Raw genomic sequence first — 27,937 nt, 5'->3', positions numbered from 1 at the left:
AAGTTTGGGATTCAGAACAAGAGAATGGAAAAGAAAATACTTGAGCTTTTCGAAAAGCAACTCAACCTTTCCATGGGTGATGTTGGGAAAAATATGGGAATGCGTTGTAGCTCAGTTCAGAAAATCAAGAAGAGGAATGGTTTGATACCCTACAAAGTTCAGGCTGCTCCTCAGCGGATCGACAAACCCCGTCAAAATGCTAAAACAAGGTCGCGGAAACTCAACGATCATCTTTGCAGAGGATTCCAAGGCTATGGGAAAGATGTCTAACTCGTTCTGAACTCCGGAAGATCGAGAAATACTGGGAAATTTTGACGACAAATCTCAGAGAGAAAGGCCAGACAGCTTTTCGAGAGGAAGTGGAAGAAAGCCATCCGATACCGTGGAGATAGATTTGTCAACTCCTTAATGAAGGGGATGAAGAAGGTGTGAGAATTCGCCAAGAAGCGATTGGACTAAAAACAACCAAAATCCCAGAAAAATCGCAATAAAATTGTCTTTCCGAAAATATTTTATATATTTTTTGTTTTAATATGCTGTGGTTCGAAAGCCATTTTTCAATGAAGAAATTTCAGCTACTACATTTTCCTTTAGAATCCGCCGGATGGTAAAATCTGCTATCATCCCTTAGATTTAACCTCAAGCCTATTTTAAATTCGAATATTCGAATAGTAAATTCTACTAGCCGGATATTAGATATTAGCATTTAGCTTGAAGACAGAAAATTTCAGCGGAAGATGGTAATTTGCATTGTAATTACAGTCAATTAGAGTCAAGGACGTAACCAGGATTTCATGAAAAGGGCGACTAACTTTAAAATTATAAATAATATTTGAGAAGAATAATATTTTTGAAACATTATCATTCTAAGAATCGGTTTTCGAACGACAGACAAACAAATTTTATATTGTAAAATAACACAAAAAACTAATTCTAGTCCAATCTTATTCACTCTGAACTTATCGATAACTCACAAGATCCTAGGACCTGAAGTCTTTAAATAAATGCTTAGGAACTTTTTTGATAATTTTGACAGATTTAGACAATTGTACAAAAACGTTCTTACGGATCTAAAAAAAAAAGTTTATTCGGAGAAATTAATGGCATTTTTAGCTTAAGAATAATATCCCCAAAGAAATGATATTAGAATTAAAATGCTTTAGATTTTACTTGAAAAATCAGCATTAATCCTATTTTAGTTTGATTTTGATCATTAAAAGTGGTTTGGATAATTATTTAATTTTTTTTTATTAATTTTTCAAAAGATGAATATTAGCTGTTTTCTTTTCTGGTGTAAAGAAAACGGATAACAAAAGTAAATAGAATTTTCTTTGAAGCGTATTTTCAAAGGGAAATTACAAGTTCCCGGTTTAAAATTTGCCTATAAAGACGAGAATATTTCCATATAATCTCTAAAAGTTTTTTTTTTAAGAATTGGTTTTCTTGATGGAAATTCCGATAAAGAAAAATATTGATTTTATGTGTTTCAAAATCTAATTTCATCCTAATCTTGTTAAACCTTTCGGATTTTGCGAGATGAAAGCTTGCTAGAAAAACATCAAGAACACTATTTCTTGAAGAAAATTACAGAAAATTGATCAAAAATTACATGGACAATACTCTCTTATAGTCCTAAAAGTTTTTTCTGTAAAGTTATTTTCAAAAATTTACCAAAAATTCAAGACTGTAGCGATTTTTGATTATTAAGGGGTAACATTACTTTTGAAAAAATCATTTTCACATATAGGTTTTTTTTTTAAATTTCCCATTTTGACCACAGATGAATCTGATCTAATCAAAACAAAAAAAATCTTTCGTTCAAGTACGAGTTCAAGGGCTACGACAGACCTGGAAAACTTGTAATGATACAAGAAGTTTTAACGTCACAGAGAATATATGTAGTTCATCTAGAAAACTTAGACTCTTTCCCAAACCCTATTAAATTTATAACTTGATAATAATATTTTATTCTTATCTCGTTTTTTGATTTCCAAGAGCACTTAAGACTTAAATCTATTCTAATCAATATATTCGTAAAGTTTTCAAAAGTTTTAGCGACTTTAGCGCCACTAACGAATTTTGGGAGAGTTTTAATGTTTTCAAAACTTTCTACATTTTCAAAGAGACTTTCTTATGCAGCAAATCTTCACAAAATTTGCCTCTAAAAGTAGAACCAGTAGAGTGATACATTTTTTACAATTGAATTTCATAAACGCATATAAAAAGACAAAAAGTTAAAATTCGCGTAATTTACCATCACAGAATATTTACCTTGGAAAAGCAGAAAAATCCCTCATATGAATAATCCAATTTCGTGTGAAATTTTTAATTTCCACTCAGACAGAGAGCAAAAAAAAGCGAGTCAGAGCACTAAAACTTTATGATGAAATTACCGTGTTGAAAAACAAAACAAAACAGGACAATTCCTCATCGCAATGAAAATTCTGTGTGAAAAAACTCCGTCCACAGAAAATTAGGTGAGATTCTTAACAATCTCACCTACTATTTTACTATCTCATAAACTAAAAATTTAGTTAAAACATTGCGAAACATTACGAATAAGCAGCCGGAGGGTATTTACTTTATTTCCGAATTTCGAAATAGTATTTTCGGATGCAAATCGTAAAGAAGTTTGACCAATTTGCCAATCATACTTTATTAGAGTTCTGAAAAAAATGTTGGACGTCAAATACTGTGTAAGATCTGATGTCATTTAATCTAGCAATAACATTTCAAATTATTATCTCTTGCGAAATTTACAAAACAAACCACACTCATTATTATTCAAAAGAAATTTTACGCGCATTTTCACTGGAAAGTCAATTTTCAAATTATTTATGAGCAAGTTAATTGAGAAGAAAAAAAAACCAAGAAATGGCTAAAAAAGCTTCAGCGTAAATTTGATTTTACTAAATGATGGACACTCGCCATTCAAAAAGCACCATAGAATCATTGCAGAATATTAATATTCTTCCTGCTCGATATTCACCACAATTTTACCCACACCTCAGAGCTTTTTCACCAAAAGCTCTCAATCATAGACGCCTTTGCTCAAAACCTTGGAAAAACTGTTCTCAATCAAAAATGCAAGAGCTTTTCACCCTTGGATTTTCGCCTTTTAAATCTGTTCTCAAAGGGATAACTTAGCAAAGATTCATTGGAAATTTTAGTGGAAAACTTACCTTTAGCACATGAGGTTCCTGCTCAGCGTTCTCGCAGATTGTCTCAGCTTCACTCTCGCGTTCGCTCAGCCAAGCAAGGAACTGAAAACGAGACAGACAGAAATTCAGGGGTTGGTTTTTTTCCTCCGTATTTATTAAATCTCGTCACGTTTTTATTAGTTTCACGTCCATTCCCAGACATTCCTCACGCACACTAAAGTCCGTTTTGAACTTATGCGCCGGAGAAGGTAGGAAAAAATGTGTCGAAAATATTCCAGACACATTTATACTCTTCAATATATATTACGGATGACATTAAATTACGCGTAGATATGTATAAGAAGTAGTATTAGCATTATCATCTCAGGAATATTAGTACTTCAATGCTTAAAACTGCATTCCATCCCAATTTTTAATCAGCATCAACTAATTTTGAATACAAATAAAAACAATGTTCATTTAATGTCATTAACTCATTCCGGAGCGTAAGATATCCTAAAAGCCAATTTCATTTAACTTTATTTTTTCAGAAATTTAGATCCTCAATGAAATTTCCCGAGAGAAAACAAAATCCGATCCAAAATAATTTACAGAAGATTCATTCTCTCTCATTCTAAAGAAGTCGACTTAGCCTTTTATTACTCCGAGAGATATGTTGTTCCTGAAACCGAGACCTACAACTGCTGAAAATTTGATGGTCATCCTACGTCCGGGTAATGAGATATTCAATATTTTCCAAAAAAATACATTGGCAACATAGGAATTTGCCAACTTCAAATGGCAGTCCTGAAAAATTATCATTCTGAGATAGATTCTGAAATAGTATGGAATGGAACCGTCAATATATAGGCTAACTGTACCAAATTTCGGTCAGCTTACAATTTCGACCACTTCTTTTGTTTCTCGAATTTTTAATTTTTGCATACTACAGAAATTATAAAATGTAAAAAAATATCGCTTTCATGAACGAAATTATTTGAAAAGGCTTTGGAAAAATTCCAAAAAAGCAACGAATTATGAGACTCAAGGTGGCAGAGATATTACCCAAAGTTATGTCTATATTTTTATTTATTTTAAAATGTATTAATAATGATTTTTGGAGAAAATAAAGACGCTAAACTATCTACAATATTCCAAGCAACACTCCTTAAAAAGAAGTAACAAGAAATTTCAATTTTTATGCAAAATATTACATTTCAAACTTAAGATTTTGGTGCTTACATGCAACTATTCTGAAATTCGGTACAGTTGCCCTACTTGGCTTCAAATACGTAACGAAGAATATTGACTAAAATCTTTTATAACTTTTCATGAATTAAGACATTTTTGTTAAGACTGAAAAAATCGGTTTCTCCACGTTTTCTAAAAGATTTCCAAAATTTAGGTAGAAGTATGCAATAATTCTTATAGATTTGAATTATACTTACGATCCCTATGATCTTAAAGGGGCTAATTTTTCAATATAATCTTTGCAAAGCAGACGATTATGAAAAATGACGTCCACTATTTGTCCGTTTATCCCTCTCTGACTGTTATTTGACATAATTTCCAAACGATAGAAAGCTACTTGGGATTTTCGACGGATCCCCCTAGACGACTTTTGTACGATTAGAAAGACATTCATTTCATCCCACCCAGTATACTAAACAATATTTTTTTATGATACCTCGAAAACTCCATAGTACGTATTGATTTTTTTTTATTAAAAAAGGGTAAAATGGCTCTATAAAGCTTATTTCTCAACTGATTTGGACAAGTTTAGGTTCGTTAGACAGCTTTTGAAATCCTTGATATAGATCTGCAAGAATTTAAGCCGATAAAAAACTAGTTCTAGTCTAGAACTACTAGAACAACATTTTACATCCGAATTTGTTTGTCCGTCCGTTTTTGGCTATTACTACGCCTAGAAGCTAAACCGATACTTGCTATCTTCAGCCGAATAAGTCAGCCTTCGTGTAATTAACACGCTTCTCATTCCTTTTCATCCTCCTTCTCCCCTCCCGATCCCTTCCAAAACGCATCGTGCAATATTTTTTTTCATTTTTGGATGTGTTCTAAAGTCTGCCCAGGTGGTCATTTAATCTATTTTCGAAAATACTGTTGAATCATTCCTAACAACGATTTTTGAAGATCAAAGATTATAAAGGCTATATGTAGCGTATTTCTGAAACCAAATAAAGTTAAATTTGGGTTCGTTGGAAATGTCTTGAAATTTCTGATAGTTTGAACCGGTTCCAATCGGTTATGAACCGCTTATCAACCGGTAAGCAATTTTGTTAAAAGAAAATCAATTCAATTACTCTTAATCTTGGGGAATCTTTTGAGCGATTTATCAGTTCCAATAGGTAAGTGATGCGAATGTACTTTTAAGCCATAACATGTAAATCATCAGTTCGAGCATTTTGTTTTGCTACTCCTTTTCTATAGATTGTAGGTTAAACAACTGAAAGATGGCATCACCAATTGCAAGTTAAGTCCTTGAGCTTTAAACTTTAAATATTTGAATCGGCCTTAGAGGCCTCTACTGAAGCATTAATGAAAATTTCCCCTATCATTGTAGGCAGAAACGTCAAATTTTTTTTGTAGATGGCAATTATCCCGGGTTCGAATTCTCTTTGGGTCACCAGGAATTTTTCTAGCGTTAAAGGTGTTCGAATTGCATCCAGTGAGCTTCAGTGCACTGGATTCCACGGGGAATGGAACTGACAACCCCATCCCTGTATAAGAAAAAGTAATAATGGATGTTCCGAACTCCCTTTGTGGGAAGGTCAAATTTTTCTATGGAGCGTTGTGCCACCATCACCATTATTATTATTGTTAGATAGGTGTTTAATGTAAAATTTCATGAACTTCACATTCACTAAGTTAAAAAAGGCAATGTCAAACTTCTTTAAGTAATCTTAAAGTTAGGTTCTGAGTGCAAAGACTTTTTTAAACTAGAAATATTAAAAATGTTGTTGTAAGATTGTTATGTATGAAGCACGATTATCCTCAATTGAAGTATCGAGTATTTCCTTAACTCAAAATTGAGAAGTTGGTCAATGGATTTTTAGGTTAATTTGTCATTTGGAAATTTTCCTTGGGTCAAAGTTGAGGTTATTAATGTTTAGATTACGTCTAAAAACATAACCTAACTTTCGAGGAAATTCTGAGAACGCCTTTACGATTATTAGAATAGTGCAACTTTTTTTAGAGACGGAATATAATGACAGAAATATTCCGGGTGATTTGACAATTGTCTTACTAATGTTTGCTATTACTTGAGATTAATAAATTACGCGTAGACTTTTATACATCTTTCTATTTTTGAACATTTTTAATCTTCATAACTATTATAATCTCAAAATCCTGAATTTTAACTTCAGTAATTTCAAGGTTTATGTTTATATGCTCCAAAATATTCATCGCGTGTAACTTATTACAATTTTGAATATGTGTCTTCTAAAGGAATTTGTCAAAATATAACTTACTTGATCCATTGTCCTATCGAATGATTGTAAATTATGAACAGCAGCATGCAAAAGTTTTCCACGATTTATGACCACATTGTTCAAGTTGTTGTAGCTGAATTGAGAAAGATACACACTAATTAAAATTTATACCACACATTAAACACAATTTTCACTAAAACTTTCCGATAAACATTTTTCCCCATTAATTTCTATTCGTCACTGGAAAATGGCATAAGCGATAATATTTACCGTAAATTTACTGATTCAGTCATCCGCTTAATTCTCGATGTATCATCCGTTGGATAGACTGCGATTAATTTCTGCGTGAGTTGATTGAATAATTCAATTTGGTGCTTGTACTGGTGCAATTCCGCGTGGAATGACTGCGAAAGAATTATTTTTTTCTTCCTTTAGTAACATAAACAACTAAAAAGGAATAAAGTGAAGCTATAAAATAGATAATGGAAAAAACAGCTCTAACCTTCTGCTCCTTCTGCTGTGCATCCAGGACATCAGCTGTTGTCGCAACACTACCCATCCTATCAGCTCGATTTTCCATTCGCTGCATCCAAGCTTCAATCTCCAAGCGTTTCGCTTCATACCTAGAGAAAGAAAAAAAAAGTTAGAAAAATAACCGTCATTGCTTGTTGCTCTTCCTGTGATCCTTGATGTTTTCTGGCAAAATGCCACAAGAATTCTCTTTCATCTGTTTCTGGCGCATAGAATATAGGAAAGTTAGAAAGAGACAAGCTTAAATATATTCAAAGCATGTACATCCTGGACGATTTAATTAAATTAAATATAGAAGAAAAACTTTATTTCAATACATTCTTATCCCTCCCTCCTCATCATCCTTTTGATGTGTATCCTTTCCGGACTTCTTTTCCCATTATCCCAGTATCTTTTCCCAGAAAGGTTTCCTTATCCCAACAGAAAGGCAGGGAAAGACAGCAGAAAAATATACAGAAGAAAGTCAGTTGTTGGAATGAAATGGACTTCAATCCTTCCAAGAACTTGAGAAAGAGTTTTGAAAAAGTTTTCACTGAGAAAAAATTGAGTTTTTGATGCAAATAATAATTGGCTTTACGTTTTCAATTTATTGTAGATTAATTTGTAATCTTTTAGTACACTTTGTTATACTGTATTAATTCTTCAAAACCACCCAAATGATGTAGAAAAATATTAGTGGGATATTAAAGTAGGCTCCACCTATATTTTTAGGCCACGCCTTCTTGAAGAATGATACAGGCAAGTAAAATTTACCACTACCAAGAATAGTAAAAATTAATAATATAAGGAAAAGTACATGCACAAAATTTTGTATGAATTTTTCATGATTCTCGCTAATGAGTTGAAAATTTCTATTGGGGGCGTGGTCTATTTTTTTACATGAAAGTAATTAATTCCGTCCAAGACAAAAAGAATAATGATGATTTCCCTGAAAATTATTATAGGGTCCTCTCAATGAAAAAACACAAATTTAAAAACCCTAACATTTAAAGGGCCGCTATGCTTAATAAGGGCGTGGCCAAAAATTCACTTCAGAGCAAATCCTAATAATGAAATTCTAATCATAATTCTTTGATAATAATAAGATACAGTTCCCTTTTTTGAACTAAAGAGAAATCATTTCCCAACTTTATGTCGAATTTCTCCTCAGTGATTTTCTGTTATGAAATAAATGAAGAAAATTTCCGTCTTATGATTCACTTTAATAAGTAAACGCCTGAAAAGTAGCAAAAGTCCGCCTTACACAGTATCTCTCCCATTTCCTTTCATTTTTTCCCTCTTGTATATTTTTCAATCTACAGGATTAAATAAAAAAAAACTTTATTTTCAAGTCGTACGCGAAAGTTTTTAACATTGTAATGAAACTTCAGTTGAAATTCCGCCACATCGCAGTCTTAAACTGAGGGGTTTTGTTGGTACATTTAGGTGTGAGAAGGGTTGGAGAAAACTTGAGTATCTTCCATAGCAATTGACATGATTTCTAATGCTTTTACTCACTGAAAAAGGACACAATTTTCCCTCAAGAACATTTCATTTTGACCTTCTCTCTTCCTTCTTGGCCTCAATTTTCTGAAATTTTCCTCTCAAAATACAACAAAAGATTGTAAATGATATTAAATTCTAATACTCAACAATTGTTCTTATACGACATCTTCTCACTCATCTTAAAACTTTTCCCAAATGACAATTGAAATGGTGCTTTTAGTCACTTTGTTTGAATGACTTCTGAAAACTCTTTAATGAGACGTAATGTTTGAAGAGAAACTCCCCTTGGAACAAGTTTTAAATTGTCAAGAAAATCACAAAACTAGAGATTACGTATTCATTTTTTTTTACTGTAGAAAATACAGTTTTCAAGAAAATTGAATATAAAAAAATTATGTTTTGATTGTTGTGAATTTAATTTTGGTGAATTGTTGAAAACTTTGATGAATAATGCATTTACGCAAATATTCATCTTTCATTCTTCTTTTATTTTTAAAGTTTTGACAATATTTAATTAAAATATTCAGTATAATAACTTGTTTTAAAAGTTTTTTAATACTATCGAAGCCAGTGGATAAGCCTAGATCAGCTTAAGTATGCTTCTTATATTGCAAAGTCGTATTGGGAAGATTCCAAGGATATTTGTGTACAAGTAATGCACATTTGACTTAATAATAATCAAACAGTAATTTTTTTCAAGCACAATGATATTTTGTAGTTTTTTTTTTAATGGAGGCCTCAAACTTGACATCCGCGGAGAGTCACCGTCATTTCCAAAGGCAAAATGTCCGAGGAAATTCAACAGAAATTCAGCGGAATTTTTGTTGAAATTATACGGAAAATCTTTATTAATCCGCGTGCAAATTCTGTGGAAATTACGCTGAAACTTTGTGGAAATTTCGTGGAAACTCCGTGGTAACTCCATGGAAATTCCGTGAAAATTCCATAGAAATTTCGCGGCAACTGCATATAAATTTCGTGATATTTCTGCGGAAATTCCCACGATAATCTGTCGTAGACCGCTGATTAACGCTTTCCCCTTGGATTTTTGAATTGTAGAGCCAAAATGAATGATAATGTGTATCGGCCGTCCCAAAAAGAGTCCTAACCGAGGGCATTAGAAAATTTCGGTAAAAGATACTGGACGTTCCAACAAGACTCAGCACCGTGACAGAAATCACACAACAAATAAAATTGGCTAGAAAAACAAAGTTTTGTTGTTATTTTGGGAGCACAGTAACATCCACACAGGATGCAATTCCGCTCGACTTCTCCGTATATGACATTTTATTAGCTATCAGGCAAAAAAAAACCAAAGTATCGATAAGCTAAACTTAACTCTTCGTTTTGAATAGACTCTTATTCCAAAAAGTCACGTTCGGGTTGCGTACGATGCGTTCGCATTAACAAACGCATTGGCAAACTCAGGATCGTAGTCCATGTCAAAGATGGGTACATCAAAAATTTTTAATAGATTCTGAAATACTGATTAATTACTGCTTTTTTTCTCATTCACATCCTTCAAATCAATATAAAAAAATTTAATAAAAAAAATACAGGGTTTCGAAAGGGTTACAAACCACCCTGTAGTAAATAACCAGTCGGACGCCAGCAATCCCACTTTTCCTGCATTTAGAATGCAATATCTCAAAATCCTCTTTATCGGACCTTCTAATTTTCTTTTTCAAATAAATCTCCTTAAGCTGCCCTACAAGATGATCATAACATAGAGGACTTCCCAAAAACAGATTTCTAGACAAACCATAAAAATCGAATTTAAACCGATTCAGAACCGATTTAAAAAAAATCATCATGCGCAAGTTATAAGGGTAATTCTTTCGAATATTGAGAACCCTTTTAACTGTTTCTTAATAGAAATTAAAAGAAAAAATTCGAATTAGTTTTTAATCTATTTCAAGGTCTCTATTTAGAGCAATTTTCGTCATAAATTGTTTTTTGACGGAATTTTGACACTGCTCCGAACAGTGCAGTAATTCAAACGATTTCCATAAAAAACAAAGCCAATTCTTAAGGTGTACCAACATTATGAAATAGACTTCTGTGAGAAACTTTTATGTTTCTGAAGTTTTAATTATTCCTTGTGACAGATTTTTCACGGTCAAAAACAAACCTAAATAACTTTTTAAAGCGTTATAGTAATTTGATTAAAACGAGTTTGGATTTATTTTAATAGACCTCCAATCAGTGTACTTAGAACCTGCGTTAAGCTGGCTTCAGACTAGAGGTTTAGCCCAGTTCCCGAAGGTCTCAAAATCCTCAATAGCAAGCTATTGCATTGGTTTTTGAGAAACTAATAGGTCCATTTATTTTTAATAATCCAATCCTAAATTAAATTTTTCCAAAGGTCGTGATTAATAAGAAATTAAAGCAGTTAAGCCATATGGCTAAGCCTTAGGTTTGAAGCCCGTATTAGAGCTTCTAGAAGTGTCTAGGTCAGGAGGGGTGAGCAAGAACCATTTGTTTGACACTGAATAAACTTAAAAATAAGTTAGCCCAAGTAGTGTTTTATTAAAATTATAAAATTGGCGTACAATTTTTATTTGAAGTTTGTTCGGTTTCAAATGGTTCTTGCTTACTTTTGGTCTAGGCTAAAAAATATTACAGCTTTCTATTTTCAAGTAACGATGTGGATGTTCGTAAAAATAAAACAGAATTTTGAATAATATACTAAAATACTTCTATACTTACTAACTACTAACAAACTGTCAAAAGAAATGCTCAAAGACTATATAAAGTGATTTAGTAATGGGACAGTGTTAAGTATTTAGCTTAATTTATTTATTGCAAAAGATTTTATTTTTACTGCTTAAACTCCATAGAGAAAGCCGAGAAAGCAGTAAATATAAACCCTCTGTCACGCTATTTGTCCATCCGCCCGTTACCACGCCTAGAGTACAAACGGGTAGAGATAGAGACTTAAAACTTTAAAAGGATCCTTCCCATCCTTCCATAAGTCGACCCCAGAACCATTAACATGCCCGTAATTTTCCTTCCACCCCTGCCCTTCCCTTCCAAAACCATGTTTTTTTTTTATTGCTCGAAAATGCACCGAGAAATTTTTCTCATTTTAAGATATGTTTTAGAGGTTATCCAAGCGGACATTTCATCTTTGTACGAAAATCTCATTCAATAATTCCTAATAAAAGTTTTCCAAGATCAGAGGTTAAAAAGGCTCTAGAAAGCGTATTTCTTAACCGAATGGTATCATGGTAGGGCTTGTTGAAAAGGTCTTGGAATTCCCGATAAAACTGAACCGGTTAAATTGGTTCTAAACCGGTAATGAACCGATTCACAATCAATAAGTAATTTTTATGAAAATAATCAATCATATTATTCCTAAGATATTTTGGATGATCCTTTGAGTGATTGAATCTGTTCAAAAAATCTGTATAGCATTAAGTCATGATGTCGAGCATTTCGCAAAGCCTGGGATGCTTTGCTACCCGTTTTAATATATTCAAGTCACTTTAATTAATTTAATAACCAGACAATCGTCGAATCAAATAGACAACAACGAGGAAATATATTTGAATGGTTGGTTTTGTGAATTTGCAAAATGCAAGAAATATACATACAGTCATATTCAAAATATTTGCTTCCCAATTGGCTTGTATACGTTATTTTTTTCTTTTCTATCGATCGAACATAGAGAGAAAGAGAAATGAAGGTATATTGCAAAATTGCATTAAGTTTCGTTACTTTCGAATGAAGCAGTTCAGGCTAAATAGATAAATAAAGATAAATATAAAATGCATTTTACCTCTGAGAATCACCCAGCATCGCTGCAAGTTGTGATTTTCTCTGAAGGACACATTGCGATGTCTCGTCCCAGTGTTCCCTCAGGCGAGTCACTGCAAAAAGACCAAAGAAATGACAAAATTAATGAATGTGAATAGATTTAATGTTAGAGCATCTAACAAGAGATATACACATCAACAGGGGAAATTGTTATGAATAATTAATGCTTTAGCTTGTTGATTGAAATGCAAATTTTTTCACTCTACAAAAAAAATCCTTTTTTTCAACAGAATCATTTGCCTTTTAGTTGAGATTTTTACTGCAGGAATAATATACCAAAGAATGAAGCGATGCATAAAATTTTAGAGCTATGTCACCCTCATGTTCTTTTTGTGTAAGTCTTTTGAGTTTTTCTCGTTAAAAGAAAAATCTACAATTTTCACTGTCTTTTGACTAGAATACCCCTTTCTTTAGTTCAGAAAGTTCTATTGTTTGAGGTAGAAAAGATCTAAAGAGAGGGTGGTTTTTGAAGGAATTTTCCACCTTCTCCAACGAAGCATACTCAAACCTTGAGTATGAGACCACAGAGAGAATGTCAACAGTCAAACGAAAGACAACAAAACAAGCAGATTAAATAATATTAATGCACAAGAAAGCTTCATTTAACTCCCTCCTTTTTTTCATGCTGAAATGAAGTAATTTTCAAATAATACTTTTTCCTTGTGGAACAACATTTCTCACAGTCCTTTTTCTCCACTTTTATCCATCGTATTCCCATTAATTCCTTCCTCTTTGCACAAACAAATGTGTGAAGTGTTTTGCCATAATCCCTCATAGCTCCCAAACACTCCATTTTCCATTTTGTGTAAAAGGGGTTATTTAAAATGTTTTAACACTAATGCAAATGACTGTGATGTTTCAATTATACTTAATTACTTGTCATCCATTATTTATGAGTACGAAAGCTCCTGTCTCTCTTGGTCCTGGGTGATAGAGAAAATTTATGAAATTGTGTCCAACAGATTAACATATGCAGCAGAAAATAACAAAAATTATCAGACATTAAATTATTTCCCCATATTATAAATTGATACACATGTTCTAAAAAGTCCTCTTTTTTGACTACTCTTCTTCCCCACGCAAAGCTCCCTTTTTTCGAGCTTTTACTGCACTGGGAATCTTTTTGCAACCCCCTACGTCCCTTGCGTTACCCTTCGCGTTACCCATACGCAGATAAATACCCCTCGAGTATGTTTCTGTGTCAATAAATCATTCGAAGGCGCACAGGGATGATCATAGTCATTATCCACGAGCGCATCAATTAGCGAACAACCCTTAATTAGAAATTAATCAATGTTGTGCACAACCTTTTTTTCCCTTTTGTACCATCTGACCGATAAATATAAATCTTTTGCACCCTCGCAAATTGACACATGAAACTCGCGTAGAACCCGCACGTATTTTTTTCACCATTATCACACGCAATTCTTCAACGATGAGCAGCTCATTTGCACACAGCAAAAAAAGCTCTAAAAGGCGGGCTTTTTTTGGGGTGAGTTGATCAGTAAATATTTAAGGTAAATAAAGCAGACAAAAATGATTCTCGATTAATCTCAGCATCGTGGATCATATTTCACAGCAGGGAGGCACAAAAAAGCTCATGATGTAGGAAGCTTCGATACCAAAACAGCCTAAATCGATTTATGCCAATTTCACTGGTGTTTTACAACAAAAACATTACTAGCAAGGGGTGTATAACTTTCACATATACTCGTTAAAAAATATCAAAGATCCTTATTTTGCAATTGTTCTTTAACACATTAAAACAACGTATTAAATACTCGAGATAGCATGTTAATATACTAGAATTCATGTAAACGTCCACTGTTATACAAGATTTACAACGATCATTATTTAAAAGTCTCGTACTATTTGCCCTCCGCGACAGCATTCTACGAAGAAGAATGCAAGGGGATAAAACAAGAACAGTTTTAATAGAACTCCATCGAGCATGAAGCTCTGTTTTCTGGGCCTAAAAAAATTGGCGGCAAAAAGCGTACTTATATAAGCCTTATCATGATTTATCTTAGCTTCACAAATAGTTTGTAGAGTTAAATTAATATCATGATAAGGTCCAGTTTCACTTAAAAGTATGTGAAAAAAGCCCAATTTCAAAGCTGCCCCAATTCAAATGTACCCCACTCCCCCTATTACAGCGTTTCTGTAACATAGTTATTCGATAGAAATCTCCTGTACGTAAGCAAATTTTCTCGGTTCATAAAGTAATTTCGCACGGTTTTATCGGTCCTAAGGAATGCAAGGAAAGGGTCAAATTCTCCCTTTATTGAACCAAAACCTCGCTGTAACGTCTCAGATGCCACAATCAAAAAAGAATCCAAATATGAGCTTAGGCCGGGGAAGTAGAGCACAGGACTGGACCAACAGTAAAGAGCTAAGACAAGCTAAGTTGTTCTTAATAGAACGCTCCGAGTTACAAACTCGAAAAGTTTTTGAGCTGAGCAAATACAAACTCAGAGAATTACAGGACACTGCCATATAAGAAAGCATCTATACAATATCAAAATTTCACAGGAATACCTCTATAGATTCTGTAAAATGGAAGATGAAGCTCATACACGTCTTATGCTATGCGAAACAGTAATGTGTAGGCGTGTACTTCTAGACTCATATGTTCTAAAGCCACTTAAGATCCGGAAAAGAATACAAACTTCTTTAAAAGTCTCAAACTGACTGGTTTATAATTCTTTGCAGGGATATCGACAGATTTCGACGATTCGACTGTAAGGCCGCGATAATAAGGAAGCATGAACGTCTCTACCCGTATACAAATCTACAATGAGCATAATCAAGGGACCCCGGTACATGTTTATTATGAAAAGAAAATATTTATCTATTAATGGGACGTGGTAAAAGGCTATCAAACACACGTTCTAACGATCACTGAATTTAAATTTATTTTGTTTAAACCATTACCAACACTATTTATTTTTATAGTGTAATCACCTAAGAAAAGATTTGGTCTCCTAGAATTCAAATTCGAAAAGGTAGACAAAAATATTATCAAAATCGAACAGATAACAAACTCTCCGTGCACAACTTCGCTTAAAACTTTGCATCACTTACCGCGAAATAAAAAAAAAACAATAATTATATTTCTAAACGCTGTTGGGCTATTTCTTCTGGACTGAAGTAACCAATTAATGAACTGAAGTAGTTTATTACGCACAAATAAATTATCTAAATACAATTAATTTGTGTAGGGGGAGGTGGGGTTACTTTGAGCTGTGGGGCTACATTGTTATACGATTTTTTTGCATATTTCTAATGGAGACTGGGTTTTAACATTATGTACTTTGGATAGACAAAATAATTGTCGATCTAAATAAAATTATTGTAAGGATCAGCTTTATTTAGAAATATGCGAAAAAGTCGTATAACAATCTAGCCCCACAGCTCAAAGTAGCCCCACCTCCCCCTATGTTGTATAATTCGCTAGACATGAATTGGTTAATTTAGTAGGTTAATTAAAATCCTACTACAAAGTAGTTAGGGTAAGATGGGATAATTCGGATTCATGTCTACACTGGTAAACACAAAAGGATTCAATTGAAACTTTTGCAAAGGATGGATCAAATTTCGAACTCTGAATGCACATTTATCGTAATAGAACATGTTAATTAAGTGTATTTTGGAATTTTAAAATAGTCTCACTCACTGTTTCAGATAGCTAAAAAGTCAAAAAAAAAAACAATGAAGAAGTACAAGACTTTACATTCGAGAGTACTTCTTCGTTGTTTTTTTTTTGCCTTTTGCCATCTTAAACAGTTAGATTTCAAATTACCTATCTTAAACTAGGTTTGAAAAAAATTGTCAAAAATTAATGATCTGTAGATATAGTCTAGATACACTCTTAAAAAAGTTTAGACGTGATTACTAATGAAAATTAGTTGTTCGGGCGATTATTATCAAATCTATTTAAAATGGTTCTTATATCCTTAAAACATTATACTCATAATAAATTTATTAGTAGTGAGAATATAAGACAATATTTACGTGGATAAGTTGCGGAAATTATTTCATAATGCTTTCATACAATTATATTTGCTTGTGTTAATTAAATGAAATCATTATCCCAACTAATATTGGTCACTAATTCCTTTTAGTTCTCGCAACCAATGTAAATAGATGGGCCTATATTTTCATAAAGTTATAACTACTTTTCCAATAGTAAAGAGTGATTTTTATTTTAGTAATGCGTTGAAGCTCTTTCGAATTTTAAGCAACTAATAAGAAATATGCATCACAATGAATGCTATATAGTAACCACAACTAATATGATATAGTTATTACAGCCAATAAGATGGGTATCAACCCCATTTATTTAGTAATTGGAACTAATATGTTATAGTACCCATTACTATTTTGATTTAGTTGTGATAACTAAATGAAAAGGATACTTTAACTAACTGTGGTCAACTATTTCATTTAGTTACCCAAACTAAATATATAGTTGGGTCTATATTTACTATATTTTATAGTTCTAATAACTGCATATAAGCTTGTACGAACTAATTTTTTCTAAGAGTGTAGACTTATGGGGGGTCCCCTGAAGTTCACAAATCACTATCTATAACCGTTTCACTTTAGATTTACTTGAGTAAATTCTTTCTTTTTAGAGCATTTAATTTTGTGAAATTACTAAAACAGAAAAGTTACAATATAGGGTCGAAGGAACACCTATTGACGCTTTGTGAACTCCTATCATTACCTATTCCTACTTTTTCTGTACCATTTGTAATATGAAATTTCAACATCTATCGCTGTTGCACAAGGTAGATTATTAGAAACTTGTCACCTACGTTTTATTAGATACATTAAATTTCGATATTTTTACGAAACTGCCTACAAATCTGCTGAAGAGGTGTTCTTGCGACCCTATCTAGATGATTTTTGAATACACAACACAGAATTTTAAAGCTTCTCTACTATACAATAACTAAATTTAGAAAAACAACATAATACTCCAAAATAGCCTAATCTACATTTGTTTTTAGTCAGTTATACACCCCTTGACAAAAGGCTGACTTTTATTTTAGAAAAAAAACCAAGACAAAAGCTTCCTTGTTACCTTTGAGACATGTTCTCAAATTATCCAAATCACATTCATATTTGGACGGGAAAAATCCCCAAATTTCTCCTGTCACTCCCTCAATTCCACTTCTGGCATTTCTCACAGCACTGTCACCATCTCCATCAGCCCCCTTATGTGACTCCCTATCAGATTCTTCCAAATGCCACACAAATTGTAAATAATTTCAGTGCGATTGTACGTGCGACAGGAATTATTTACAAGAAAATAGGTAAAGATGTGAAATAGCAGGTGAGAAAGGTGTGTAAAAATTGTTGACAGTCCGTATAAAAAGAAGACAGAGAAAAAAAAGAGAAAAAGACACATTTTAATGCACAGAAGACTCATCAAAATGGGAAATCAATAGGTATATATCTATAAAATTGATGGTAGTGTAGAGGTCGTTTTGCTAAAGAAAGGGGAATAGTTTTATGATCATTTTTATGTCTCAGCAAAGTGTCTTCGTGTTATTAGAACAATTTGGACTTCTTCAGGAGCAAACTTTGGGAACAATTAGTCCTTTCATTGTCAGGAATACATGAGAAAATTATGCTACACCTTGTAACTTCTCCTTACAAAAAAACTATCACTCTTTTCCTTGCGATTGCATCCAAAGAAAAATCTCAGATTGAAAATGCATTGAATGGATCAAACGAGGGTAAAATATTAGTTTGAAATTTTATTACAAATTCCTCCATAATCAGTGCAAACTTTTCTGACATGGAAGCATGAAAGAAGAAAAAGCTTCAGACATGAAAAAGAAATATCAAGAAAATAGTAGTAAAAATTCTTCACAATGAGCAACCTTCTCAATTTTCACGAAGAAAAATCGCATGATATCAAAAAACTCACAGTAAGGAATGTTGTATAAAATTCTTTTTCATATTTCATACACCAATGGAATGTCTCTCACATATAGCAAAAAAAAAAGAACTTAGTCAAACAAGATAGATGAGGATGGAATGAGGAGAAAAGCTTTTTTTGGTGAATACAATGATGGTAAATCAATTTTTCTCTACTTTGCATATAAGAAAATTTTTCACTTATAGAACCCACATAAAAAAAACCGTGTTTAAATTAACCCCTCAACTTGGCATTTTACACAATGCTGTGGGGTAGATAAATTTGCCCAAAAAAAAAAAAGCCACACCAACCCGGAAAAGAAAAACAAAAAGTGAATGTAAACAGGGTGCAAGGAGGAAATTGGCACAAACCTAATTAGGATATACCAGCAATGCGACTCTTTCACGATCCATGATAAATTTATTGTCATTCACCCCCTGCCATGGAAAATTTATTCAATTTGGTGTCCTCCTCTTTCGAGCTCACAAATTTCTAGGGTTATTTTGGAGGATATTCCCAACTTTATTCTCTCTTCAGTTCTCTCAGCCATGCAAATTGTTGAGAAACTTTATACACTGATAAATGTGGTACTCTGGCAAATTTTCAACAGATAGTGACTGATAGACAAATACAACTGTCACAATAATAATAAATACTGTAAGTGAGTAACACAAACGAAATGTCGTTTTAATTAATTTTGGAATATGCTAATGAATTTTATATATTCCATGCTTTTAAATTGAGTTTAGCAACAAAAATGTAAACTTTTTAATATAAATTGAATTTAGTTATTTTTTGTAAAATTGTTCAATTTCATAAAAAATTATTCTACTGTATTCCATTATAAAAAGTTATGATTTAATATAAAATTAAAATATGAATTGAAAAAAGCTGTGTAATTAGATCGGTAATTAAAATTAGATTCTGTCAAAACCACAGATTTATCGGTAATGAGCTAGAAATTAAAGTTGAAGTAAAGTAAGTAATTAAGTAAATTACGCAGGGCAGACAAGCATCAATCAAAACGACCTATACGCACACAAAAAGTCACTCAACAAATGATATTTTAGTTTGGACAGTTAAAAATTATAGAATATAGAGGAAATTGCGGCACCTTCGAACACGGGGTAGCATCAAACACTGCGATTTTTTAATTAGGTATTAGACTTCAGAGGACGAGACCTGCAGGAATTCATAGAAACTATAGGAATGCTTGCCCACTGCAGAAATGATAGTCATATAGTTCAAGTAATTTAGAAAAAAATAACTGTTCGGTGGTGCCCCACTTTCCCTTTAATGATTAGCTTTTGAATTCACTCTCGTATTGTTGAAATTTTGTAATATAATTTTCCGCAAATAAATAGTTTTTCGCTTTAAAATGCCTATACATTATAAGAAATCTCTCTTAAAAATGAGCTTCAAGAAGTGTGCGTCAAAAAATTTACCTACACCATTTGTATGAATTCTTCCAAAAATATCGGTTTTTGAAGAAATTTTGTCTAAGATGTAGGCGATTTCTTCCCAAACTCTTATCCAATTTAAAGTATTTTCCATCAAAACTTTTTAAAAGAAATCACCCACTACACATTTGAAAAAAACTCATCAAAGTCATATTTGACAGAATTTTTGAAGGAAACCATTCGAGATTATTTTTCATAAAATTTTGTTGTTTTTTGCTAGAAAAAGTGAGATCATTATTTTTGGAAATTCTGTGAATTTTTGTTGAAAATTCCCAAAAATTCAAAAGAAGAGTGTTTATCTGGACATTCCTTCAAATCACACCTATTTCTCTTAATTTTCTATATTAATTACCGGAAGTTTTTAGTATAGCCGGAAATTTTTCACGAAAATTTACTAAAAAGCGTCCCAAGGACCTTCTACGAACACTTTACTCACTTATTTCAGTTGTGAAACAACAAATTTTCATAAAAAATAATCACAAGAGCAAGAGATTTGATAATGGTAGCAATTTGTCAAAAATTTTTGATGAAAAATAAACCCAATGTAGAAGCATTTTTCTTCAAGACTTCCTTCAAAAATAAGAATTTTCTTTCAAACATTTTTTAAATTTTTTTTATGAAATCAGCTCTAATATGTAGACACCTTTAGGCAATAATTCTTGAGAGCAATGCTTATAACAATTACAACCATAAAAGGAAGTACGGTATTTCACTTTTGAGTTTTGGATAAAGTTTCAAGTGAGTTCGAAGTTTGGGAAACCAAAACCCTGAAGATCCACCCCAGTTTTTCCAAGTGTAAATCTTTAAAGGAAAACTCCCTTATCTACAGGAGGAATTCGTGTGTTTTTCTTGGACTTGGGAGCTCATCTTGCCGTCCCTTTGATCGTGAGTGAATTGAGGGTGATTGCGAGGACATATAAGGTTTTACCCACAACCGATGATTAACAACTGATTATACAGATTTATCAGAATCCAATAGATTATCTGTCCTTAAAATCTAATCCTAAGTAAAATTTATTAAAAACAAAAATCTTGACAGATCATCAATTCTGAAAAAAAAATTTAATCATGCCTTAAGCGGTTTTCAGAGTAGAGGTTTCGCCCAGCTCCAGTTACTCTCAGAATCTCAAATATCAACCATTTTTATTGGTTTTGCAAAATCTAATGGATTATTTCCCATAAATAATTCAATACTAAGTTACATTTTTCCAAAAAAAAAAATCTCATTTATAAAAAATTAAAGCAGTTAAACCGTATAGCTAGGCCTTCGCTTCGAAAGCTGTATTACGAGCTTTTTCCCTATAGACAGACTTATGCCATAGACACACTTGCGACTTAAGCCGAGAGACGACTTATGCCGGCTTCAGACTGGAGGTTTAGCTCAATTCCCGAAAGTCTCAAAAATCTAAATAACAAGCAATTTTATTGATTTTTCAAAATCTAGTAGATCTTTTGCCCTTAATATTTAATCCTAAACAACAATTTCCTAAAAAATTACGCCTGATAAGGAATTAGAGGACTTAAGTCAGATGGCTAAGCCTTAGGTCTGAAGCCCGTATTAATGTAATTGAAATAAAAATAATGATTAGACCAGGGGGGTGACATTAGCTTTGAAAAATGCGACCAGTTTTAGTGTAATTTTTTCCCTGTTTTCGTACACATTTCACGAGATATCTCCAAAACTAAGTAGATTGTCAATTTAGGGTTTTCGGTTGCATCTTCGTTATTAAATTGGCTTTTATTTTGTATTAGTATTTTTTACTAATTCATTCTACAATGACAGAAAACTGCTAATAAACTCAATAATTTTTTCGGCTCGCTTGAAGCATATGGGAAACATAGGAAATGTCATGCCCCTGGATCAGACTATATTTCCATCAGTTTCTGACTAAGGGCAAAATCACATTGAGAGTAAAATGCTCATCGTATTTCGTTATTTTACGCATTTTCATTGCAATTCTTACGCAAATTTTCCATTACCGTATTACCTTATCTTATACTCACTCAGTGGCACTAGGTGGAATTAATAGTATAAGAAAATTGAAGGAATAAAACGTAAATGCAATAAACGGGGACTAAAAAAAACTGTAAGAAATTAATTTTACAATTGTTTTCCTCAACGATTATCGCATTTTCGTTTTATTTCTTCAATTTTATTTTATTATTTCCACCTAGTGTCACCGAGTATATGATAAGGTAATACGGTAATTGAGAATTTGCGTAAGAATTGCAATGAAAATGCGTAAATTAACGAAATATGGTAAGGCTTTGACGATGACGGTGAGCATTTTACTGTCAATGTGATTTTGCCCTAATCCGTCTCTCGAATTAAGCCAAGAAACGGCTTAGTGGGAAATCGATGGAAATTTAGTCAAATCATCATTTTGATTATAATTACGTTAGGTCGTCTTTCAGCTTCAGTCTTAAGTGTATCTAGGGCATTACGGCTTAAGCCGAGAGATGGCTTAGTGGGAAACTGATGAGAGTGTAGTCTAATCATTATTTTGGTTATAATACCGTTAAGCCATCTCTCGACTTAAGCCATAGGTCTATCCATCATATTAGGTCCCTTCATGGTTGATTTATTTTCTAGATTCCAACCCATTTATTTTGCGTTAAAATGGTTTTTCAATATTGGCGACCGCTCCGAGATTTGATTACGGGATCCTTGTAATGATAAAGAAGGACTTTTCATTTGCATTATGAATCTCTTTTTTAAAAAAAATTAATTTAGGTGAGTGATAATAAACCTGTGAATGAGGTTTCCTATAGCGTTTCGCTCTGGAGGTCGGCTAAGAATATTAAGACGGCAATGGACACGAAAAGCAAATGGTTGCCATAATTGTAAAATTATATGCTTCAAAACTCTTTGTCGACGAATAAATCATCTAATTTATTTTTTTTTTTCTAAAAAGATATTTGCTAAACTTGATTTAAATATTTACAATATCCAAACGTACATTATACATCAACAATTATTCTCAACAACAATCAATAAAGTTCAATGGGGAACGTTTTCGGGAAGTGTACACCACTTCAATCTCTTTAAAAATTAAGAGTGTACCAAAAACTAAGACATCAGAGGAAGAAAATCTCTGATTTTCAGTACAGAAAAATTGGGAATATCCTGTGGGCGTTTGCTCTGTTTATCTCATGCCACTCTTGTACATGATCTAAAGAGAAATAGGGTGTTCCAAGCTTCATCACTCTTGATTCACAATTTTTTCCTCCTTTTCTATTTACATTGTAACACATTTCCCTTTAGGGCTTCGTTCTGTTTCTAGCCTCCTGGTTTTCTGCAAAATACTTCCTCCCTTTCTTGCCTTAGTTTTCCCCAATGGCAAAAGGACAAAAAGAAAAGAAAAAAGGTTTCTAGAAGAAAACTACACAGCAAAAGAAGTCTAATGTATGCAAATGAAATAAACTCAAATTCAATTGTTATTCTGATTTATGTTCTTCAGCATTTTAAATTGGATATTGAAGAAAGTGTCTTGGTATTGACATCTTGGCATTTTCTTGGAAATTTTCTAAGGGAAAATTTTCTCACATTTCACCGATAATTGAATAGAGAAATCTCTGTAAATTTTCCTACACTGAAAATCTCCCTGTTTCTAGGGCCTTTTCTCTCTCTCTTCAACTTGTAATAAACATTCTTGTCCCCTTTGGCAAGTGTCTAAAAGTACACACAAGACGCGTGTCTAAATTATACTCCCCTTCTGCTTCACAACAAAAGCTCTTATTTTGAGGATATGAAGTCAGGATACTTTATGCAAATTTTGATATTTCTTGCTACTATACAGAAGAAAAACCCGGATAAGTTTATATATGTAGAATATAGGAAAAGTTTTTCTAAGAGAATGTACTTGATTTTATAGTCAAATTTTAAAGTGTTGCTACAAACTTTCACAAACTGAATAATCTATAGAATCCAGATAAAATTTACATACAAAATGAATCTCTCAATTTTATCAGTAAAATATTACCATGATTTTTATATATCAATCCTCTCGCAAATCTTCACCACAACTATCCGGAAAATCTATTTTCACTTCACTGTAATTTCGTGTCAGAAAATCAGCAAAATAAAAGCTTCCATTACCGTTTTAAACATTTCTTCTCAAGAATATATTGCAAAAAAAAAATAAATAAAAGATCTTTTCCTGATGCATGATTATGGAAAAACTCCCAAAAGGAAAAGCACTACCCAGGGATAAAATGGGGGAAATGGAAACTTATAATATGCACATACATACAAAAGGAAGAGAAACAACATTTGTACAACACTTCCCCAAAAAGTATTTGTCTGCATGTATCAAGTCTCTCTAGGATGCAATTTCCGAAATCGAATTTAAAATTTTCTATTGGCACCGTATCAAGTGTATAAATTGCTTTTGTGCCAATACAATGTGGCTAGAGGAATTGCCTTAATTTTATCTCCTCATACTTCAATGTACCTCAGTTCCCCAACACTTATTTCATCCTCAACATACACCATCATTCACAGAAGCAGACTTCATGGAATACAAAATTATCCTCTTTGTCGTTCACACTAAAAGCTTACTGTAGGGTAGTCGAGTTGAAAAGATTACAGATAAAAGGTATTTTTGAAGATTAGGTAGGATTATCAGAATACTATGCTATGTCCTAATAAATATATTCATGAAAGGGGTGACAAAGTGTCCCATGCTTTGCGAAATGCTCGAACTCTTGACTTAGATGCTAGGGGGAAGTGGGGCACCTTTGAATGTGGGGCACCTTTGAAATTGAGATTTTCACCTATTTTTAAATAAAATTGAGTCTTATCGTGATATAATTTAACTGCACAAACAGATCAAGAAGCTAAATTATATTATGATATTCCTCAGTTTCGTTCAAACATAGGAGAAAAATCCCAATTTCAAAAGTGCCCCACATTCAAAGGTGCCCCACTTCCCACTATACCTCAAAATTATTTTCGCATCATCATTTACCATTTACCTTTTCATAACCGTTTAAAACTGATTCATAAATCACTCAAAGGATACTCCAAAATAGCTTAAGAGAATAGAACTGATTTTCGTACAAAAATTAACTTATCGATTTATAACCGGGTCATTACCGGTTCACAATGAATTTATAAAACACTCAAAATATTGCCCAAAGTACATCTTATTTATTTATTTATTTTATTTATTAAAGAAACCATACAATAGACTTCTAAGTCCCTCACGTACAGTTACAAACAAGAACAAAAAGAGAAAAAAAAAAACAAAAGAGAAAGAAAAGTTACAACAAGAATAGAAGAGATAAAAAAAAATCTTAGACTTCCCGACCCAAGTAAAAAGACCGCAGAGAGAGTTCAGACGTTCTGGAAGCAGGTGGAATCGAGTTATAAATGTAAATCCCGTGCACAAAAAGAGTTCGTTGAAAACTGGCACTTCGCGATCTTGGCACCATGAAACACCGACACCTGGCAGATGCCCCCCAACTTAGCAGACAGAAGAGGTAGGACGGAGTCGAGGTCAGAGAAAGGCGTAGGATAAAGAGCATAGCTCTAAATTCAAGATACTGAGGCAGGTCACACCCCACAACAGACCGAGATACAGGGGAGACATGGTCACCCCGCTTCAGATTGTAAATAAATCGTAGGCAGTCATTGTAGGAGACTTTAAGCTTACGAATAGACTCAGCATCAGATTGAAAAAATAACTCACAGCCATAAGTGAAATGCGGCATAATGAGAGACCGGACAAGCAAAAGCCGAGTGTCGGTAGGAATAAGATCCCTATGCCGCCGCAGGGAGTACAAAGAAAAGCCAACTCTATGGCATACTTGAGACACGTGATCCGACCAAGTCAGATCCCCATTTATGATCACACCCAGGTCCCTGACCGATTGGCTATATGGAATGGGAGTGCCTCCAATACTCAATACTGGCAGCGGAATCCCAATGTCTCTCTTCGAAATAACAATGGCCTGGGATTTGCCAGGGTTAAGTGCCAAGCCATTCTCTGCAGACCAAGCCCAAATTCTATCAAGCTCAGAATTCAGACGAAGAAAAACAGAATGAGGAGTAGAAAATTTGCCGTAGTCATATATTTGTAAATCATCTGCATAAAGGTGGTAATGAGAAGAAACAAGAACTTCAGGCAAGTCATTAATAAAGATTGAGAATAGTAAAGGTCCTAGAATCGAACCTTGACCAATACCTCGAGCAAGAGTCTTAATAGAGGAGGTTTGCCCATTGAACTTAACTCTCTGCTTACGCTCATGAAAGTATGAACATACCAAAGAGATGGCAGATGAGCAAAATCCGTAATGGTTTGACAACTTCCATAACAATCGACCATGAGGTAAGCTGTCGAATGCTTTGCTGAAGTCCAAAAGAACTAGGACTGCAAACTGTGAGTTGTCCAAGGCCTGAGAAATATCATGGACAACCCGAAGAAGGGCGCTCACAGTGCCATGTCCCCTACGGAACCCGGACTGAAACTCACAGAAAAGACTCCGAGAATTAAAGTATTCCGTGATCTGAGCAGACAGGAGGGATTCAAAGACCTTAGAGAGCACAGGTAATAAAGATATCAGACGAAAGTCCGAGCCAGTAAGAGGATTAGCAACTTTTCCTATTGGGATTACCAGAGCAGTTTTCCAGTTTTCGGGATAAATTGACGTGGTAATAATCTGATTGAAAAGATCAGTGATAAGCTCCTGAATTAAGGGAAGGAGTTGTTTAAGAAAAGATGCCGGAACGCCATCTATTCCAGGGGCATTAGAACCAAGTCTAGAGAATGCAGCCGTGACCTCTGTCACAGTTAGGTGACGGAAGAAGAACCCATTGCAGAAAAGCGCAGGAAGGAATGTACCCGTGTCATCTTGGGACACACTGCTAATGGACGCGAAATGAAGATTAAGCTCTTCAGGCGAAAACAGGTGACCAGGATTAGAAGTGACCGTGGGGCTCACACCCAATTGCCTAATGTTCCTCCACAGGGTTCTCGGTGGCAGATTATGGTCCAAGTGTTTGAAAAAGTATTGTTTTTTCTCCCTCCTGATGAGATACTTAGCTTGCCTCCGAAGTCTCAAAAAATTAGCGCGAGACATCTCGCAGCCTGTTCTACGCCATCTAGAATAGGCCCGATCTCTGCATTTTAACATGTTAAGAATTTTCAGGTTGAACCAAGGATTGACTGGATTGCGAAGCACAACCCTTCGAGTGGGAACCACCTCCCTGATCAGACAATCAAGGAAATGGGATAGCACCTCAGACCTTACAGAGGGACAGGAATGAAGATCAAGATCCCTCCAAGGTACTGCACAGGCTCCACGAAAAAGACTTTCAGGAGTCACAGCACGAAAATTTGGTAAAGAAACAATAGTAACTGGAGGTTTTGGTATTTTATAATTATAAGCCCCTAGAATGAGATCATGATCAGAGATCCCCGGAATGGGATGAGTAAGTGCGCGTAAAATCCGTGGAAAGTCATTTGTGGGCACCAGCATATGATCAAGAAAAGAAGCACCTCTGGTTGCTCCAAAATCGACGAAAGAAAAATTATGCCGAAAGAGTAGATCTCTGTAATTTCTTGCGATGGAAACATCGGAGCAGAGATCAATATTGAAATCTCCTAGGATCAGTGGATTATCAAAGCTCAGTGCAAGATTTAAAATCGACTCCACCTCACAGACGCTCTGCACAGGAGGAGGATTATAAACTGAAAATACCGACAATGCAATTTGCCCCATGAGTACCTTAACACCCAGAAACTCCAGGCGGCCAATCGGAAAAGAGCTAAGACAAACAGAAAGATCCAACGCCCGAGACTTAAGGTCGGACCTGACATATATTCCAACGCCCCCACCACGGCCAACTCCACGGTCACTCCTATAAAAGGAATAACCCGCAACACTAGCCGCAGCCGCAGCATCAGAGGAACGCAGCCAGGTCTCAGAGACGCACAGAACCGCAACCACTTTAGTGCGAAGCAACCAACGAACCTCATCAATATGACATTTAAGACTACGAGCATTAATGTGCGCAACAATGACCGAGTATCCAGAGTCAGCAATAATCGAGTTCAGACTGACATCAATAACCGCCCGACCGACTCCACTGGTCTCACCACTCAAGTACGAGAA

At 34.0% G+C, this 27,937-nt stretch overlaps 1 protein-coding gene across 5 annotated transcripts in view; it reads right to left on the bottom strand.

Moving 5' to 3' along the window:
- The window catches only part of LOC129809717 (dystrophin, isoforms A/C/F/G/H), a 462,658-nt gene that overhangs the window by 306,988 nt on the left and 127,733 nt on the right, over nucleotides 1–27,937 (bottom strand). For all 5 annotated transcript variants that reach the window (XM_055859751.1, XM_055859755.1, XM_055859752.1 and 2 more), the window contains exons 9-13: nucleotides 12,390–12,480; nucleotides 7,095–7,215; nucleotides 6,863–6,996; nucleotides 6,632–6,725; nucleotides 3,183–3,263 (exon numbers count right to left, since the gene is read on the bottom strand). In XM_055859751.1, coding sequence (XP_055715726.1) covers nucleotides 3,183–3,263; nucleotides 6,632–6,725; nucleotides 6,863–6,996; nucleotides 7,095–7,215; nucleotides 12,390–12,480 — 521 coding nt within the window. The remainder of the gene's footprint in view (nucleotides 1–3,182; nucleotides 3,264–6,631; nucleotides 6,726–6,862; nucleotides 6,997–7,094; nucleotides 7,216–12,389; nucleotides 12,481–27,937) is intronic.

This window comes from Phlebotomus papatasi, chromosome 1, assembly GCF_024763615.1.
Source record: "Phlebotomus papatasi isolate M1 chromosome 1, Ppap_2.1, whole genome shotgun sequence".
Classification (NCBI taxonomy): Eukaryota; Metazoa; Arthropoda; class Insecta; order Diptera; family Psychodidae; genus Phlebotomus; species Phlebotomus papatasi.
This window is presented reverse-complemented; position numbering and strand designations above follow the sequence as displayed.